The sequence below is a fragment of the Colobus angolensis genome, unplaced genomic scaffold, assembly GCF_000951035.1.
Source record: "Colobus angolensis palliatus isolate OR3802 unplaced genomic scaffold, Cang.pa_1.0 Scaffold71, whole genome shotgun sequence".
Lineage (NCBI taxonomy): Eukaryota > Metazoa > Chordata > Mammalia > Primates > Cercopithecidae > Colobus > Colobus angolensis.
In genome coordinates, this window is record NW_012120821.1 from 1,164,748 (window position 1) to 1,184,521 (window position 19,774).

The 19,774-nt window shown below is 40.6% G+C and overlaps 1 protein-coding gene across 2 annotated transcripts in view; it reads left to right on the top strand.

Annotated features, from left to right (window-relative positions):
- CNGA1 (cyclic nucleotide gated channel alpha 1) overlaps nt 1-19,774 on the top strand; it is a 47,325-nt gene that overhangs the window by 21,469 nt on the left and 6,082 nt on the right. The window contains exons 1-7 of one of the 2 annotated variants that reach the window (XM_011927320.1): nt 3,711-3,801; nt 9,313-9,433; nt 10,547-10,663; nt 12,473-12,535; nt 18,493-18,534; nt 18,618-18,725; nt 19,631-19,738. In XM_011927320.1, coding sequence (XP_011782710.1) covers nt 3,711-3,801; nt 9,313-9,433; nt 10,547-10,663; nt 12,473-12,535; nt 18,493-18,534; nt 18,618-18,725; nt 19,631-19,738 — 650 coding nt within the window. Of the gene's footprint in view, nt 1-3,710; nt 3,802-9,312; nt 9,434-10,546; nt 10,664-12,472; nt 12,536-18,492; nt 18,535-18,617; nt 18,726-19,630; nt 19,739-19,774 lie in introns of those variants that run through there. The other variant, XM_011927319.1, reaches the window with a different exon arrangement.

Genomic DNA, 19,774 nt, shown 5'->3' on the forward strand with positions numbered 1-19,774 from the left:
GTTAGAATGGCGATCATTAAAAAGTCAGGAAACAACAGGTGCTGGAGAGGATGTGGAGAAATAGGAATGCTTTTACACTGTTGGTGGGACTGTAAACTATTTCAACCATTGTAGAAGACAGTGTGGCAATTACTCAAGGATCTAGAACTAGAAATACCATTTGACCCAGCCATCCCATTACTGGGTATATACCCAAAGGATTATAAATCATGTTGCTACAAAGACACATGCATACATATGTTTATTGTGGCACTACTCACAATAGCAAAGACTTGGAACCAACCTAACTGTCTATCAATGATAGACTGGATTAAGAAAATGTGGCACATATACACCATCAATACTATGCAGCCATAAAAAAGGATGAGTTCATGTCCTTTGTAGGGACATGGATGAAACTGGAAACCATCATTCTGAGCAAACTATCGCAAGGACAGGAAACCAAACACCGCATCTTCTTACTCATAGGTGGGAATTGAACAATGAGAACACTTGGACACAGGGTGGGGAACATCACACACCAGGGCCTGTCATGAGGTGGGGGGAGGGAGGAGGGATAGCATTAGGAGATATACCTAACATAAATGACGAGTTACTGGGTGCAGCACACCAACATGGCACATGTATGCATATGTAACAAACCTGCATGTTGTGCACATGTGCCCTAGAACTTAAAGTATTTAAAAAAATAAAAAAGAAATATCTGAAACTGGGCAATTTACAAAGAAAAGGAATTTTTTTTTTTTGGTATTCTGGAGTCTGAGAAGTCCAAGGTCAAGGCCTTTCTTCTTAATATTTTTGATGCAAATATTTTTGTATTTAAGAATTGAGGTAAAATTTGCATACTGTGAGTAAAATGCACATATATTAAGGGTATAATTTGATGACTTTTGATCACTGTATACACTCATGTAACCACCTTCCCCAATTTTCATTCCAGAAAGTTCCCTTGTGCCCTTTTCAGTCAATTTCACCCCCCTTAGACAACCACTATTTTTATTTCTATCACCAATGTTTTGCCTGTCCTTGAATTTTATATAAATGTAACTGTGCAGCATATACTCTTATATCTGGCTTCTTTCATGTTTTTGAGCTTCATCCATGTTGTTGCAAGTATCAAGAATTCATTTCTTAGCAAACTATTGCAAGAACAGAAAACCAAACACCGCATGTTCTCACTCATAGGTGGGAACTGAACAATGAGATCACTTGGACTCGGGAAGGGGAACATCACACACCGGGGCCTATCATGGGGAGGGGGGGGAGAGGGGGGAGGGATTGCATTGGGAGTTATACCTGATGTAAATGACGAGTTGATGGGTGCTGACGAGTTGATGGGTGCAGCACACCAACATGGCACAAGTATACATATGTAACAAACCTGCACGTTATGCACATGTACCCTAGAACTTAAAGTATAATAAAAACAACAACAACAAAAAAGAGTTCATTTCTACTTATTGCTGAAAAGTATTTCATTGTTCTTTTAAACCAGATTGTTTATCCATTCCTCTATTGATGAAAATATGGGTTGCTTCCAGTTTGGGACTTCTATAAATATAGCTGATGAAAACATTCTTGTACAAGTGTTTTTATATACATATGATTTCATTTCATTATATGTGTTTTGATAAGCAAAAGTTTGGAATTCTAATGATATCCAATGCATCAAAAATATCTTTTAGATTTAGTGTCTTTTTTGTGCCCTCTCTAAGAAGTCTTGCCTATCCCAAGTCATGAGGATATTTTCCTATGTTTTCATCTAGAAGCTTTATAATTTTAGCTTCTATGTTTAGGTTGGTGATCCATCTTAAATTGAATAAATACATATAGTGGAATTACTGAGAAACAGAGTAGTTGTGTGTTTGTAGGTAAGTGCCAAACAGTTTGCCAAAGAGGTTGTACCGTCCTTCATCCCACCAGTGATGTGCGTGACATTTGGGGTCTTGGTCTTTTAAATTTTAGCCATTGTACTAGGTGTGAAAACGTATCTTGTTGTGGTTTTAATTTGTATTTATTTGTAGACTAATATTTTTATATCTTTTAGGAAGAATTTGTTGAAGATTTTTGTTTATATTTTTATTGGGTTATTTTTATTGTTGATTTGCATAAAATTTCATAAATATTATGTATATAAGTCTTGTCAGGTAAATGTACTATGAATATGATTATCTGTGGCTTGCCTTTACATCTTCTTATATGTCTTTTGATAAGCAAAAGTTTATAATTTTGATGCTATCCAATGCATTAAAAATTTATTTTAGAGCCGGGCAAGGTGGCTCACACCTGTAATCTCAGCACTTTGGGAGGCCAAGGTGGGCAGATCACTTGAGGTCAGGAGTTTGAGACCAACCTGGCCAACGTAGTGAAACCCCGACTCTACTAAAAATACAAAAACATTAGCCAGGCATGGCGACAGGTGCCTGTAATCCCAGCTACTCATGTGGCTGAGGCAGGAGTATTGCTTGAACCCAAGAAGTGGAGGTTGCAGTTAGCCAAGATGGCGCCACTGCACTCCAGCCTGAGTGACACAGTGAGATTGTCTCAAAATATTTTTTTTCTTTTAGATTGAGTATCTTTTTTGTGCCCTTTCTAAGAAATCTTGCCTACCCCAAAGTTATGAGAATATTTTCCTATGTTTTCTTCTAGAAGCTTTGTAATTTTAGCTTTTATGTTTCAGTCTGTGATCCATATTGAATTAATTTTTGTGGTGGTGTGAGGTAGGGGTGAGTTTTCTTTTTTTCTTCATGTACTTTTAAAATGATAATTTACTTTATTTGCACACTCAGGCCACAAAGTTTTCAAGTTTCCAGAGTAAACATGGATTAGTGGAACTAATTAAATCTGACTTATTTTTGGTGGTCCAAAGGCTCTTAGATGAATGTGTACCATTGGTTGTTGCTATTGATTTCTCATTTCTTTTGAGTTTCTATTTTATTCCCTTTGCCTCTGATTAAGCACTGTAGTTTTTGTGAAGCTGTTGGGCACCAGCACTCACATTTGTCATCAACTTTCTCCCTGGTGACTTGTACCTGTCTTTCTCTATAGTTTCCTAACCTTTCTCAAAATCTTCATGCTTCATGTCTTTGTTGATTGATCATATAAAATCTTCTTCACAAGCATTTTCTTCTTTATGTTGTTAATTTCTCTATAAACAAAGTAATTCTGTTATGGCAAGTGATTTTATTTTTGTAATAAAAATACATTTATTTGTAGCTTTAACTTTATTACTTATGTTTCTGTATTACTTAAATGAAAAATGAAATAGTTATAATGGATTATGTTTAAGGTACTCAATTAAAACTTGGTGCAGAATTGATTTCACTTTAAGGCTAAAAAGCTTTAGTAAATGTCAGGTATTATGTTCAAGAGCTCCTGCATGAACTTTTCCGAAGAGCTCACAATCTAGCAGTGGAGGAGGACGTATCAGTACCCATGTAGTAGCTAGCGTGTATAGAAGAAGATGCACAGAACTATGGGAACAAAAAGGAGGGTGTGCTGGATTCTGTGCCCAAGTAATCATCTATGGTTTTTTTTTTTTTTTTTTTGAGATGGAGTCTTGGTCTGTTGCCCAGACTGGTGTGCAATGGTACAATCTCAGCTCACTGCAACGCCACCTTCTGGGTTGATTCTCCTGCCTCAGTCTACCAAGTAGTTGGGATTACAAGCACCTGCCATCATGCCCTGCTAATTTTTGTATTTTTGTAGAGATGGAATTTCACCATGTTGGCCAGGCTGCTCTTGAACTCTTGACCTCAGGTGATCAGGCTGCCTCGGCCTCCCAAAGTGCTGGGATTGCAGGCGTGAGCCACCATGCCTGGCCTCATTGATGTCTTTTCACAGGGCATATAGGAACTGATTTTTGAGGGGCAAATAGGATTTTTCCTGAGAGAACAAAAAGGGTCAAGATTTCCATGCAAAATGAACAGCATGAGCAAAGTTATTGTTAAACAGAGGTGTATGTAAAAATTACAAACATGACCAGGTGCAGTGGCTCACATCCCTACACTTTGGGGGGCCGAGGTGGGCAGATCACGAGGTCAGGAGATCTAGACTCTTCCGGCTAACATGGTGAAATCTCGTCTCTACTAAAAATACAAAAAATTAGCTGGGCATGGTGGCACATGCCTGTAGTCCCAGCTACTTGGGAGGCTGAGGCAGGAGAATCACTTGAACTTGGGAGGCGGAGGTTGCAGTGAGCTGAGATCCTGCCACTGCACTCCAGCCTGGGCAACAGAGTGAGACTCCGTCTGAAAAAAAAAAAATTATAAACACATCTATCTGATACATTATCAAATGCTTACAACATAGGAGAATGGCCAAAGCTAATCAAGATTTCTGAATTTTTGAAGCCTTAATACTGTTTGATCGGTTCAGTTCTATGTCTGGTGAGAGATCTTTTAAACAGCATAAATATGTTTCTCATCATTGCTAAACTCACCTTTCTTCAAATTGCCTCTAGTGTTCGTGAACTACAGGCACAAATATCAGTGATTTTCTTATTTCCATTTTTAATTTTCATTTTATTTTTAGAGATGAGGTCACTCTCTGTCACCCAGGCTAGAGTGCAGTGACACAATCACAGCTCACTAAAGCCTCGACCTCCAAGGCTCAGGTGATTCACCTGCCTCAGCCTGCCAAGTAGCTGGGACTATGGGTGCAGTGCACATCACCACTCTGGGCTAATATTTTATTCTTATTTTTATTTTGTAGAGATGGAGATCTTGCTATGTTGCCCAGTCTTGAACTCCTGGCCTTAAGCAATCCTCCCACCTCAGTCTCCCAAAGTGATTGGATTACAGGTATGAGCCATCATGCCCAGCCTGTGATTTTTGCTCACTTCAATAAAAGATCCATGAATATATTTAAGGAGACAACATTCTCATCATCTTGAAAGGTTAGACTAACGTAAAAATTTGCAGGCCGGTGGCGGTGGCTCATGCCTGTAATCCTAGCACTTTGGGAGGCCAAAGTGGGTGGATTACCTGAGGTCAGGAGTCTGAGACCAGCCTGGCCAACATGGTGAAACCCTGTCTCTACTAAAAATACAAAAAAATTAGCCAGGCATGGTGGCATGCACCTGTAATCCCAGCCACTTGGGAGGCCAAGGCAGGAGAATCACTTGAAGCTGGGAGGCAGAGGTTGCAGTGAGCCAAGATTGTGTTACTGCACTCCAGCATGGGTGACAGAGCAAGACTCTGTCTTAAAATAAATAAAAAAATTTAAAAAATTAAAATTTGCAGTAAATTCTGGAATTTCTCATAATGTAAATATTTAAATGCCAGCAGAAAAGGCAGTTTGACCATTAATGTTTCTCCTAAATTTTCTTCAAACAACAACAATAGTAACAAAAAGTCTAGGAATGTGCTCTGCTTTTCTCTTCTCTACCACCTCTCCCACACTCCCTTCTTCCCTTTTCCTTCCTCTTCTTTCACATTTCCCGTTCTGTCTTTTCCTCCCCCTTCCTTTCCCTCATTTTGACAACCTTTTCCAATGTTCTACAACACTTCATGTATCAAAAATCAGGAAAGTAATTTGTTCATTTGCAGAAAATGAACAGACTGAGTTGTACACTGGTCTTTTTCAATAGAAAGAGTTTTAATTCTTGGAAATAGATGCTAACAGTCATTAGAAGGGCTGGGGCTCTAGGCTGAACCATGGGCATGACTCCAGAATAGCATCCCAGAATTCCTATGAGCCACTTCCACTGCAACCTGGCACAACAGTCACCCTACTCCTGCTAGGTGCATTCCAGCATCACCTGGATGCCTTTTCTTTGGCACCAGGAAAGCTAGCAACCAGATGGGGATAGCTGCCTCAGAATACCCAATGCATCCTTGCCCATTCTTGCTGGCAGCCATAGCAGAAATGGAAGATCCATTGTCTTCACCTCACTTCTACCTTCCAAATTTCATACAAATACATTTAATTAAATAAACCTAAATGCCATAAGTGCTGTCCAGAATCTGAGCTGCAAAGCAGGCTGAGTAATACAGATTTTTAGCTCTTCCAGTTTTTGCAGATCATGAAAGAACACTAGAAGGAGAGAAGAATGGATGATGTGGGCCAATTCACCATATCTGTCACCCTAGGAACCATTTCAAAGTCATTGTAAATTCAGTGAGTTTTCATAACTGCTAATGAAATGTCTCATGAGTATAGTTTTTAAAACACAAAACAAGATTTGTTCATGCCGTAAGAATTTCTTAAGTACCTATTATGTGCAAGCACTCTGCTAGGGTTGCAAAAGTCTCCCTCCTAGAGGAGGTTGTAGCCTTGTGAAGACAGTGTGTGTAACAATTTAGCAAGTGGAAAATAATTGAAATATGTACAAAATGCAGTGGCAGAGAAGAGAAGGAATAATTATCTAGATCAAGGGTGAGGAGTCAGTGGCTTGGACTTGAGCAATGGATAACACCTATTTGGACTCAAGAGAAGTGAACTTTTGAAGTCCAAGGAGAGCACATGCAAAGGCACAGAGGTGTGAAACAGCATGGCTCAGGCAGGGTACTGCAGCCAGAACACCACTTTGTACCTTAGTAATAATCTGTTTTCGTAGCATAGCCCAAGCATTAAAAAAATTGTTATATGGGCCAGGTGCGGTGGCTCATGCCTGTAATCCCAGCAATTTGAGAGGCTGATGGGGGAGGATCACCTGAGGTCAGGAGTTCAAGACCAGTCTGACCAACATGGCAAAGCCCTATCTCTGGTAAAAATACAAAAATTAGCAGGCGTGGTGGTGGGCACCTGTAATCCCAGCTACTTGGGGGGCTGAGACAGGAGAATAGCTTAAACCCAGGAGGCAGAGGTTGCAGTGAGCTGAGTGAGCCTAGATGATAGAGTGAGACTCTGTCTCAAAAAAAAAAAAGAAAGAAAGAAAAAGAAATTTTATTGGATTCCAAGAATTCATTTCCTAATTGAGTCACTGAGGCATGTACACAAAACTGTTAAGTAATAAAACTAGGAAAAAGTGATACTAAACTATTTAACATCTATTGTAGTCATTGAGCACTTACCTATCAGAAAAGGATAGTTATAAAGCATGGTTATAAACAACTGGTCTAGCTGTATCGCTGGGTACCTTTACACAGCAACCCTGTTTAAATATAGTTTAAAGGTCCCTGGGCCCATGGAGTCTTTGGATCCAAATAAACTTACATAGTCATCAATGGCACAGAATTTCAGCTCTACCTACACCCAGAGGGCCTTCAGGCTTACCCCTCTCAAAAAGGCTCGCAAAGTTTTCCAGGGAATCCCTGAAGGGGTGCCTCACATGTGCTCGTTTTGAATAGAACTATGTTCTTTAAGTGGTTGACTCTTTTATGGGCAAGTATCAAACTCAAAGCCTAGGTGATCAAGGCCAGTAAGGAATTAAGGGGAGGAACATTCTCCACTCTGCAGTCAGAGCCATTCTGGCACCGAGTATTGGAAGCCATGGAAGAAGCAGGTGATGTCATCTTTCATGTGGTTATAAAATGGGAAGGTTTCCTGATTCCCGTTGCGGGACGTGCGGCAGGGGTGTGGCTCACCTGTTTGGTCTCCTCCCTCACCGCTGCTCAAACCCCTGAGGGAAGGGGGAGCACGCAGACGGACAGGTCCCCGAGTCCAAATGGGCATGTGTTATAGTGAGCTCCTTTAGCCTTTCTGTCCGGGGACAGCTGAGTGTTAACCTCCCCACCTCCATTCTTTTCCGGAGTCCGGGACAAATCAGGTCATATGAACTGTTTGAAAGGTGATGAATGCGGAGTCTTTGTTGAACAGTAGAGGTGACTTTCAGAGGGATGGGGAGTTGGAGTTCCGGGAAGGTGGAGGGGTGTGGGGATGATCTTCCCCTGGAGTTCTGCCGTTCTGGACACAACTCCTCTTGATGTTCAGATGCCTCTTCCCTCCTTCTCCGCCGTGCCATCTTGCTGCTCTCCACCACTCTCCGCTGCTCTCTGCCATTCTCTGCCACTCTGTTCCTCTGCTCCTCTCGACATTCAGCAACTTGTGTGTGTGCCCGCTAAGGTCTCAGGTTTATATGGGCACAGGATGCAGGGGACGTGGCAGCCAGAGTGGTCCTGGAAAATGCATCATTGGGGCAAAAACAGGAGTGCCTGTTTTCACTTAGGTCCGAGGGCATAGGCCCGACTGTGGAGCCCTCACCAGGGACCCCAGCCTTCTCTACCCAGCACTTCTCTGTCTCCCTCCCCGCATCAGTTACCGACATTCTCAAGGTGAGTACCCTCAAACTAGAGAGAGGATCCTTCCTGAGGACCATGAACAGAAATCATAGACGGATGGAAGCTGAAGCCAGTGAAGAAGACACTGTCTCAGACAGCAGCCAAAGGGGCATGGCCTGTGCTGAGAGCAGCTGGAAAGTGAATTGAGATTCCACCCTGCCTCCTCTACCTGCGCTGAGGAAATTATATGCCCTGACTAGAGTTTAGGCCGGTGTTTTCAAAATATGTTGCTTGGGTATATATGCATCTGAATAATTTAGGGGACTTGCTAAAAATGTGATCAATTTTATCTTTATTTCTTCTAAAGTTTGAATACCACTTAGGACTCTTTTTGTCTAAATGCCTATAGAAATTCACAGCTGATTACCTCCATTACATCTACTGCTTTTTACTGTTACTTAATTGCTTGATAGGTATGTGAGGTCCCTATGGTTTTGTTCTACACTATATTGCTTGAGTATTTCAAAACTGGGATAAATCCAAATTTGTAAATGTTTTATACCTCTAGTACATTCTTAAACTTAAAAAATTTTACAAAAAACTAGTCAATGGAAATTAGGGGAATAAGCCATGCCTGCATTCTATTAAAGAATACTTCCTGTGTAAAACTGCAAATAGACAGTATTATAGTCTTAGAAAAATGGTAGGGTTGATACGGTTTGGGACACCCAAACTTCATCTTGAACTGTGGCTCCCATAATCCCTATGTGTCATGGGAGGAACTCAGTGGGAGGTAGTTGAATCATGGGAGTGGATTTTTCCCATGCTAGTTTCATGATTGTGAATGAGTCTCATGAGATCTGATGGTTTTGTAATGGGGAGTTCCCCTGCACACGTCCTCTTGCCTGCTGCCATGTAAGATGTGCCTTTGCTTCTCCTTTGCCTTCTGCCGTGATTGTGAGGCCTCCCTAGCCACATGGAAGAGTCCATTAAACCTCTTTCCTTTCTAAATTATCCAGTCTCAGGTACATCTTTATTAGCAGCATGAGAACAGATAAAGGTGAAACTTTTCACATAGGGTGAAACTTTTGATTATATATGTAAATATGTAAAAATATCCTTCCCACTAATAAGACTTCTTTCTCCTCAGATATGAAACTAACCATGAAGAAAAATATTGTCAATACACAACAGTCCTTTGTAAATATGTCCAGTGTGATTGTACCAGATATTGAAAAGGAAATAAGAAAGATGGAAAATGGAGCATGCAGGTAAATCCAAACATTTTCCCATGCATTTTTAATATTAGCCACAGTTCTTTAATTTAACTAGGTTTAATTTCAATTTAGCTTTATAATTTGTAATCTTGAACTTTGTAATGTATTTAATTTAGCAAATTTATTTATACTTTGGAACGGCATAACTTGTCTAACAAATAACACAGACTTATTTATTTATTTATTTATTTATTATTTATTTTGAGACGGAGTCTCACTCTGTTTCCCAGGCTGGAATGCGGTGGCACAATCTCAGTTCACTGCAACCTCTGCCTTCTGGTTTCAAGCGATTATCCTGCCTCAGCCTCCTGGGTAGCTGGGACTACAGGTGTGCACCACCATGCCCTAATTTTTTTTGTATTTTTAGTAGAGACAGGGTTTCGCCATATTGGTCAGGCTGGTCTTGAACTCCTGACCTCAAATGATCCAGCTGCCTCAGCCTCCCAAAGTGCTGGGATTACAGGCATGAACCACCGTGCCCGGCCTGAACATAGATATTATTGTGGTCACTTTTTTGGAAGCACCTATTAAGCACCTATTAAACACCTATGCCAAACATTTCTTTAGTCACTGGCAGGGCTTTTCCTCATGGGACATTTTGAATCTAATGAGATGACATTGCCATAAATACATGTGAAAAGTACTCAAAGTATGAAATGCTAGCAATGTGATTTAAAAGTATAATTTAAAGTGCTTACCCTATAAATGAATATAATGTATATGAATGTGGTTGAATTTACTTTTAGTGGGAAGAAACATTAGTTAGAAAACTAGTTCACTCAAATGTATAATATGATCTAAGTCCCAGATATCACACTTGCTATTTGATAAATATTAACATCAATCAATGCATCAAACAATAGAAATGTGGAAAACCTAGAAAGTAGTTTCTTAGTTAAATGCATTTTACTGAATTATGCATACATTTTATATAATTCTATGTATTCTGTATAGTTCTAACTTCATGCTCACTAAAAATTGTTATGTGTGTTAGTTTAAGAGGGAAGCAAAAGAGGTGATGCAATTGTCCCCCTAGTGAGGAATGTTGCTCCTCCGCAGTGGTTGAAAACATTAACGCATCTCTCTCTGCCTCCTATTGGACTGTAGCTCCTTTTCTGAGGATGATGACAGTGCCTCTATATCTGAAGAATCAGAGAATGAAAACCATCATGCAAGGGGTTCCTTTAGTTATAAGTCATGCAGAAAGGGAGGACCATCACAGAGGTGAGCAGTATGATCCATCCCTTGGTGCCTGTTTTTAACCATTTATGCCTAAGGTTGCAGTGTTTTGAATTTTTGCAATCAGACCATGGTGATGACCTTGAGCAGTAGAATAGAAATAACTCCCACATGCTTAGCATTCTAATAATCAAACACTAGACATAAATGGGTTTGTAAACAGTTGTTTAGATAAAAGGTCTTTTACTTCTTAGGAGCAAACTTGTCAAATGCCTCTGCTATCTAGACAAGATGTGGGATCTCAGGAGGAGCTATTTTTGTTCCTACCCATGCCATCTCTTGGGAAACACTGCCACTGCCCAGTGATTATTTATGGCCATGGGGTTCCAAGTTGTAAACACTCTTGCTTCATTTTCCCCGAGACCCATTGGGGTCTGTCCCTTAAGAAACCCAGTCCTCTCTGATTTCTTGTTTCTCTCTGATCCTTCTTTCAGGGTCCCGAAGCAAGTACATGTGAGAGGGTTAGCTGTTATTTTCTAAAATGCTCCATCCCATTTGGTCCTACTTTTAGAAAATAGAGCACTGGAGAGAGGTGCTAGAAGAGAAAAACAAAAAATCCTTAGTAGGAAATAAAGAAGTTGTGAAAACTTCAGATACCAGAATTGAGATTGCAGAAGGGGTGTGGTGTGGTGTTGGTGTGGAGCTGGGGTTTCCACCTGTTTTACATAATTCATTTTTCTTTGCTTTTTTCCTCCCCTTTTTTCCCCTCTTTCCTATTTTTCTTCCCACTGACTACCTCCAGCCTTCCCATTGTTTTTATTTATCTTTTCTCCTCATCTTATTTTCCCTGACCATCTTAGGTCTCTTGTTGGGAGTTACTGGCATTGAGGTTGGTTCCCTGAAGCTAATCCTTGGTATGAACATTGACTGATATGCCTTTACTAACCATGTGTATTATAGTCCATTTTCATACTGTTAATGAAGAAATACCTGAGACTGGGTAATTTATAAAGAAAAAGAGGCTTGGCCGGGCGCGGTGGCTCAAGCCTGTAATCCCAGCACTTTGGGAGGCCGAGACGGGCGGATCACGAGGTCAGGAGATCGAGACCATCCTGGCTAACACGGTGAAACCCCGTCTCTACTAAAAATACAAAAACTAGCCGGGCGAGGTGGCGGGCGCCTGTAGTCCCAGCTACTCCGGAGGCTGAGGCAGGAGAATGGTGTAAACCCGGGAGGCTGAGCTTGCAGTGAGCTGAGATCTGGCCACCGCACTCCAGCCCGGGTGACAGAGCAAGACTCCGCCTCAAAAAAAAAAAAAAAAAAAGAAAAAGAGGCTTAATGGACTCACAGTTCCACATGGCTGGGGAGGCCTCACAATCATGGTGGAAGGTAAAGGAGAAGCAAAGTCATGTCTTACATGGTGGCAGGCAAGAGAGCAAGTGCAGAGGAACTGCCCTTTATAAAACCATCAGATCTTGTGAGACTTACTTACTAGCATGAGAATGGCATAGGCAACACCCACTCCTATGATTGGATTATTTCCCACCGGGTCCCTTCCATGGCATGTGGGGATTATGGGAACTATAATTCAAGATGAGATTTGGGTGGGGACACAGGCAAACCATATCACCATGTTTGTTCAAGACAATGGCATTTGGCAAGTCATGCTTCGTGGAGGCTCAGGATACACTTTTACGCCTTATGCTTCATAATATGTTTTTGAAATATTATCTAGACCGTCTTTAGTAATGAGTAGAAACGGAAAAGAATTTGTTTTTTCCGACCATTTGCTTATCGTGGACATTATACAGATGGTGACTATTGTGATTTCACTGCATGTTTTTCATTTCCCAGAGAGCAGTACCTGCCTGGTGCCATTGCACTTTTTAATGTGAACAACAGCAGCAATAAGGAGCAGTAAGTATATTTACAATAGAAAACCAAAGCTTTGGTTTTAAAGAAAACCAGTAAAAAGGTAGGAATATATCTGAATCTGTTATAGAGGAAATATTTATTAAGCAAATGATCTAATACAATCGCAATGATAGTCTACCATTTTGTTGAAAAGTAGTATTCATTCATTTATTTGAATACATGTAGAAAACATCATGTCTATAGTGTTCATGCAGTTGACTTTCTTTGTGAATAGAGTGACTGAGAAAAATAAGTGAAATACATTACTCCTGGAAACTTTCCATACATTACTCCTGGAAACTTTCCAGTTTGAGCCAATGTGTCTTAGGTGAAGTTCCTCAGGAAACAGTTTCTGAGATGGAGGCTTGTATGCAGAGGTTTGTTGGGAATGGTCTTGGGAACAATATCTGGAAGGGAGTTGGGGGTCAGTATTGGGGAGAGGGAGAAGTCGAACTTCAGAGAATAGAGCTGATGTACAATGTGATTCAATGGGGATCCCTGGAGCAGGGATGACCTTTTAGAGTTGTCCCTATTTAGGTAATAGACTTGGGCCTTTGTACCCATGAAGAGTTACTGGAAAAAGGTTGGCCCTAGAAGATGGAGCATAACCTTGAGCATGGTGGTTTCCTTCAGCCAAGGCCAGCCAAGTGAGAGGAAAACCTGAGCTGACAGCAACCAACACTCTTGGCAAGTGGAGAATGAGTGCCTGAATTTTGTGCACCACCTGCATAACCACTGTACAGCCCACCCCTGTGCTGCTCAGATCCATTTAGTTTATACAGAAAATTCACCCTATGTGGGAATACCTACTTCAGGATCCTGGTTATTCTTTTTTCTTGAGAAAGCTTGCAAGAGGAAAGTTAATGGGATTAAACTAAGGTCTCTGGCAGCTGCAGGTGGTTTTGAGGCCTCAAATGAAATTCTTCACCCTCTCTGCTTCTACTCATTCTAGAGTCTGCTGGTCTAGATGACTTAGCTGGTGGAACAATACAGACACTCATCCCTGAAGGACTTGAGCCCTGGGTCACCATGCCCTTCTTGAGTCATGGCTACAGTACTTGCCCATTTACCACCAAAACTGGGCTGGAAAATAACAAAAGACCACCTAGGTGCAAATACATCTCCCCTCCCTGCATTGTATAACAGCAGCACTGCCTACTTCTGATGATCAAGGTCAATAACTTTTGCCAGTGTGGTGACTCTCTTACTTGCCTGTTGGTTTCTTGGCATAAGGGGCCCAAAGTGGCTGGGGAGTAGCCGTAGCTTAATCTTTAATGGAACTCTGGCATTCCCTGGCAGATGCATCACCCCTCTGGAAGCCACGGCCTCTAGACCGACAGATCCTTAAGTTGCAAGAATGGGAAACACACCTTTCCTACATTTGTCACCCCTACTTAGACCCCTTAGTTCCCAGACCAATTCATTCTATACAGGAATAGAGAACCATACAATGATCATTGTTTTAGCATATATACAGTATCCTAGAGGATGGCACCTTATCTTCCTAGAGTATAAGCTCTATGATAGCACCTCAGCTGTGGTTTCAAAAGGTCACTCCTTAACTATCTTGTCAGTAGCTGACAAAAGGTGTGCAGCATATGAAAGGACCATGGGATCTCATACTCAGGGTCCAATGCCACATTTTTTTTTTTTTTTTGCCTTAAAGCGAGTCCTTGGTGCAAAGTGATGTTAAGCAATATTTCATACTAGTGATCATGCTTCATATGCCCCTAAGTAATGGCACTGGTCAAAGCCCTGTGGCAAAAAAGCAAATGAATAGCCATAATATATGTCAGTTCTTATCAATATATTTTATGCCCCTTCCATGGTGTCAGGAGTCCAATTTAGTTAACTTGCCATCAAGTGACTGATTACTTTCCTCAAGAGAAAGCACTGTTTTGGAGTTATAGCATTGGTCTCTGTAACAGATAGGTTCACTAAGAGCAAAAAACAAACAAACAAAAACGAAGATTTTTCAAACTTTGTGCTCACACTCATAATATGTCCATTCAGTCTGCCTCTTCTCCCGAAATATTTTCCCTGATCTTTCCATCCAGGTCCCTGACCAATCAGTCAAGGCATTTGTGACTGCCCATGAGTTCTTGTGTACTTGTATATTCTTAATTTGGGCTATTTCTTTTTCCTTTATTTATTTATATTTTTGAGACAGGATCTCACTCAGTTCCCCATGCTGGACTGCAGTGGTGCAATCTCGACTCACTGCAACCTCCATCTCCTGGAGTCAAGTGATCCTCCTGCCTCAGCCTCCCAAGTAGCTGGGATTATAGGTGTGCACCACCACACCTGGCTAATTTTTGTATTTTTAGTGGGGTTTTGCCATGTTGGCCAGGCTGGTCTCCAACTCCTTGGCCTCAAGAGATCCTCCCACCTCAGCATCCTAAAGAGCTGGGATTACAGGCATGAGCCACCACACCCAGCTTGGACTATTTCTTTTTCCATACAAACTAGATGACTGTATACTGCTTGAAGCTGTGCCATTGGGGAAATTAACCTCACACTGTCTTTCAAGACCTCTCTAAGTGAGGCTGTGGTGCAGACACAGCCCATTTTGGCTTGCATCCACATTCTAAACTGACCCATCTATGCAACACGCTGTATCAGCTCCTTCTAAAGAACCCCACATATGGCCACAGGTGGGGGCCGATAAATAGGTGCTGAGTGGAAAATGACATAGTGGAAAAGGAATGGAAATTTCCAGCCATGGAAAATGACATAAAGAAGGGTACTGAAGGCCAGGCATGGTGGCTCAGACCTGTAATCCCAGCACTTTGGGAAGGTAATTGTATTTCAGGGTCTGATTAACAGAATACCATTGATACAGACATAGTGGACTAATGTGGTGCTTTGAGAAATGTCCACATGATCCAGGTCCCTCAAGACTGTCATGACTGTAGGGAAGAGAGTTAATATAGCCTTGGAAAAGAGTGTAGATGTGTACACTTTGTCATCCCATGTGAGTAGGAACTATGTCTGATCCTCTTTCCTGATAGTAATGAAAAATGACATTCACATGACTGACCCAGAACCTTAGGTATGCAGTGTATATCAAGTGAATGCACAGTTTTCCACATATAACACAGCAGCTGCAATTGGGGCTACCACTTGGTTGATTTTGCAGTCATCTACTGCTGTCCATTAGGATCCATTTGGTTTTTGCAGTGGTCAGATGATGAATTATGTGGGGAAATGAAGAGGGATCACTTCCCCTGCATGATTTAGGTCTTTAAGGATGGAATTTCTTTTTCTCCCCAGGATGCAATGTTGCTTTTGGCCAGAAGGTGGGAAGCAGCTTAAGGGCTTCTCCTTGGTCTTACCCCTCTTTCCTCACAAGCCAAGGAACTAGTGGGGTAGGGGTGGGAGTTCTACCAATGACCATTAATATACATTTCCCTTTTGTATTCAGGAATTATGTACATTTCACTTTACATTTAGGAACTGGAGAAATGATCACAGAATGGGTCTCTGTGTTATTTTCCACATAGGACATGGCAGCTGCAATTGGGGCTACTACTTGGTTGATTTTGCAGTAGTCTATCTGCCATCCACTAGGCTCTATTTAGTTTTTATGGGAGTCAGATGATAAATTACGTGGGGAAATTAAGAGAGACCACCACTTCTCCATGCATGATTTTATACAATTATATACATTTCTCTTTTATATTCAGGAACTTGCATACATTCTACTTTTATATTCAAGAATTACATACATTTCACTTTTACATTTACGAAGTGGAGAAATGATCACATAGTAGTGGGTCTGTGGACTCAGTGGAAACACCATAAGTCATATTTCATCCAGAAATCTATTATTACCAGTCCATCATATGCTCTTCAAGTTTAACAAGGGGCCACAATGATGCTTCAATCCCTAGGTGTCAACATCAACTTGGATCCTGTGCCAGTCTTCAATGTATCTAGGTATTCTTTTTTTTCCCCCAGAGTACAGTGATCTAAGTAATGGCCATAGGTTCTTTAGGAGAAAGACTGAGGAAATCATTACTGGAATATATTTGTCATAGTGTTGCAGAGTTTTTCTTCATGGGTCATGGTTTCTCCTCTAGTCAGTGGTTTTAGGTCTAAGTATTGGCTTAGATCTGGAACTTTTGTAAGGATTCTGATTTTTTTTTTAATTTAAATTGTAATGAATCAATTCATTTTTTGAGACACGGTCTCGCTATGTTGCCCAGGCTGGTCTTGAACTCCTGGGCTTGAGTGATCCTCCCACCTCGACCTCCCAGAGTGCTGGGATTATAGCCATGGGCCACCGTGCCCTTACCAGGATTCTGATTTTTTTGATGGAATAAGTTGCCCTCAACCTCCTAATTATTCATTCCTGATTTGTTTTGGTTGTATATATTAAATAATACCCTAACTAGCTAACAGGCTTCCCATCTGTCTAGGAATACAGTGTTCTATTAAATTCCTCGATAGCTGTCTATAGGTTAAGCCCCTTTGTTACCATACCCACCTTAATGCTCATTATAATTACTGAACAAACCTTACTTCTGATGGGTAAGCACTGCCATTAGTCTCAGTTATTTCTAGATCTTATTAACCCTATTGCTCTCAGAGAACCCAGTTCTGTAACGGCATTTCCCACCATCAGCCCTGGCCTACAGAGGATAGCACCGCTGAACTTCTCAAAGCTACTAATGCCCCTCTCACCAGCCTATTCCACATCACTTTTGCATCCTTCGAGCTCTCTTTGGTAACATAATTAGCTGGTAGGCTGTCTTCCAAACAGTGTATCCACTTCAAGATGCTACTTTTCTGAGTCTTTTGATACCTTCCTCCACCATCTGCCATGGTGTTAATGTTTATTTCATTTTGTGTAGGCCATTACCTTTTCCAGGTTTCCAAGAGCCATTTGAGTAGTGTGTCGACATCATCCTTCAGGATCCATGGTAGGCTGTCAAATCTTGACTCATAGAAGTGTACTCCCATAGCAGTAAATTCTTCCTTATCCAACTTTATGGTTCTGTCCCTGTTTGTACATGACCATCTTAGATGTTAAGCCTCACCTCACTTGTCAATCTTATCTTCCATTTCTTCTCAACAGAGGCTTTCCTCTTCTGCTGGGTCATTCTTACCCAGATTAAGTCCATTGCACTTAGAAATTTTTCTGCTCTAATATCCTCTCTCTTCTCAACTTCTCCAACTCTTAGTCATACTTTGAGGCCTAGCTTTAGACCTACCTCCTTTTAAAAGCCTTCTCTGACTATCCTAGTGGTAATGAGATGCCTTTTCATTCATGTCTGGATAATGAAATTTCCTAAGGCATCTGAGCTGACAAGGATAGCCTGCTATAACCCTAGGTCTGTCTGACTTCAGAATCTATTCCCCTGCTGATAGAGAAAGTTAATTATAGAAAGAGGCACTAGTTACACAACCTCCACTCAAGAAGAAATTGTATGTAGAAAAAGGTGGCCTTAAATCTGATAAATTATTCTAATAATTGAGATTCCACCATATTACCAGACAGCTTGTTGATTACTCATGAAAAATGACTTCAGTCAGGGTCATTCCTTCTAAAGAAAATTGATGGCATTTTCTTAAAATTCTCAATGATTTTATTCAAGGATAAATGTAAATGATGTCAAGAAGCTTAAATTTTAAATATTATTTTTAATACATTAACACTTTGGAAGAACACTCTTGGGGGACGGTTGTTTCTTAAATTTTTCTCCTTGGTTTTATGCCTTTATTCATCTCCATTTGTTTCTACTTCCCACATCTATTAGCTTAGAAGTTTTTGTTTATTATCTAGATAATTGTCCCTCCCCCTTTTTCGGTAGAAATCTCCAGCAAGAGACCAGATGGGTTTTGAGCACTGGAGCAGGTCTTTGAATGCAAGGCTGAGATATTTGCTTGATGAAAAAGAAAGTAAATCAGAGTGGAAGACTGTGATTATGTGACAGATATATTATTTTTCTCTTTAGAGAACCAGAAGAAAAAAAGAAAAAGAAAAAAGCAAAGAAGAGGTAAGACTTTGGCAAGAATTACCCCCACATTTTTCTGCCCATAACATTTCTGTATTTTAATACTACTTGCTTAACTTTTTCAGCAAGTCAGATGATAAAAACGAAAATAAAAAGGACCTAGAGAAGAAAAAGAAGAAAAAGGACAAAGAGAAGGAAAAGAAAGAGGAGAAAAGCAAAGATAAGAAAGAAGAGTAAGCACTTTTACTGGCATTGAAATAGAATGAAATTTTGATGGGTTTTAGATGCAGGGACGGTTTTCCATAATACAAAGTAGAAAGAAATTTTACAGTAAAGAGCCCTGTGTAAAGACTAAATGTCTTTAAACATTGAAAAATAAATATTTAACATAAATTACCAGAAGTTAATTAAAACGTTTTCTAATTTCCCTCAAATTAGCAATGATAGCATTATTCTTAATTCTCTATGGTTAATTCTCTTCCCTAAGCATTGGTGAAGATAACTTATCACTGAGAAATATTTAGGTTCCAAGGAGGATTAGGTTTCTAGGATCCTGCCATCATTTTAAAAGCTGAAATAAAAATTTAATTTTTATTTTAATTACATTCTTATAAGGAGTGTGCAACCTAGATTCCTTGCACGCGCAGATCACAATAAGGTTTGTGCTCCTATAAGAACCTAATGCCGCTGCTGATCTGACAGGAGACGGAGCTCAGGCGGTAATGCTCCCTTGCCCCGCAGCTCACCTCCTGCTGTGTGGCCCACCGGGTTCCTAACAGACCACAGACCAGTACTGGCCCACGGCCTGGGTGTTGGGGGCCTCGGATCTATGCCACTATTCCTTCTCAGTGGCTGAAGTATACTACTGACTGCAGCATCGCAGTGAAACCAGGGCTTTAGTAAAAACTTAATGTATGCTTTAATGTAAGACTGGTCATTTCGTTATTTATCCACCCCTCACTAACCACTTTCTTATGACTAATGCTCTTACTCCGTGCTAATCTTCCCACTGCAGAGTGAGCTTCTCCAGCTGACTTCCATTTCATTAATTGTGGTTGATGGGCATAACGATGTTTAATATGGTAAATAAAAATGTTGCATCTTGGTAACTATCCCCTTTATTTCTAATTGCTGCTAGGGAGAAGAAAGAAGTTGTGGTTATTGATCCTTCAGGAAACACATATTACAACTGGCTGTTTTGCATCACTTTACCTGTTATGTACAACTGGACAATGGTTATTGCCAGGTGTCTATAATTTTTTTTTTTTTTTTTTTTTTTTTT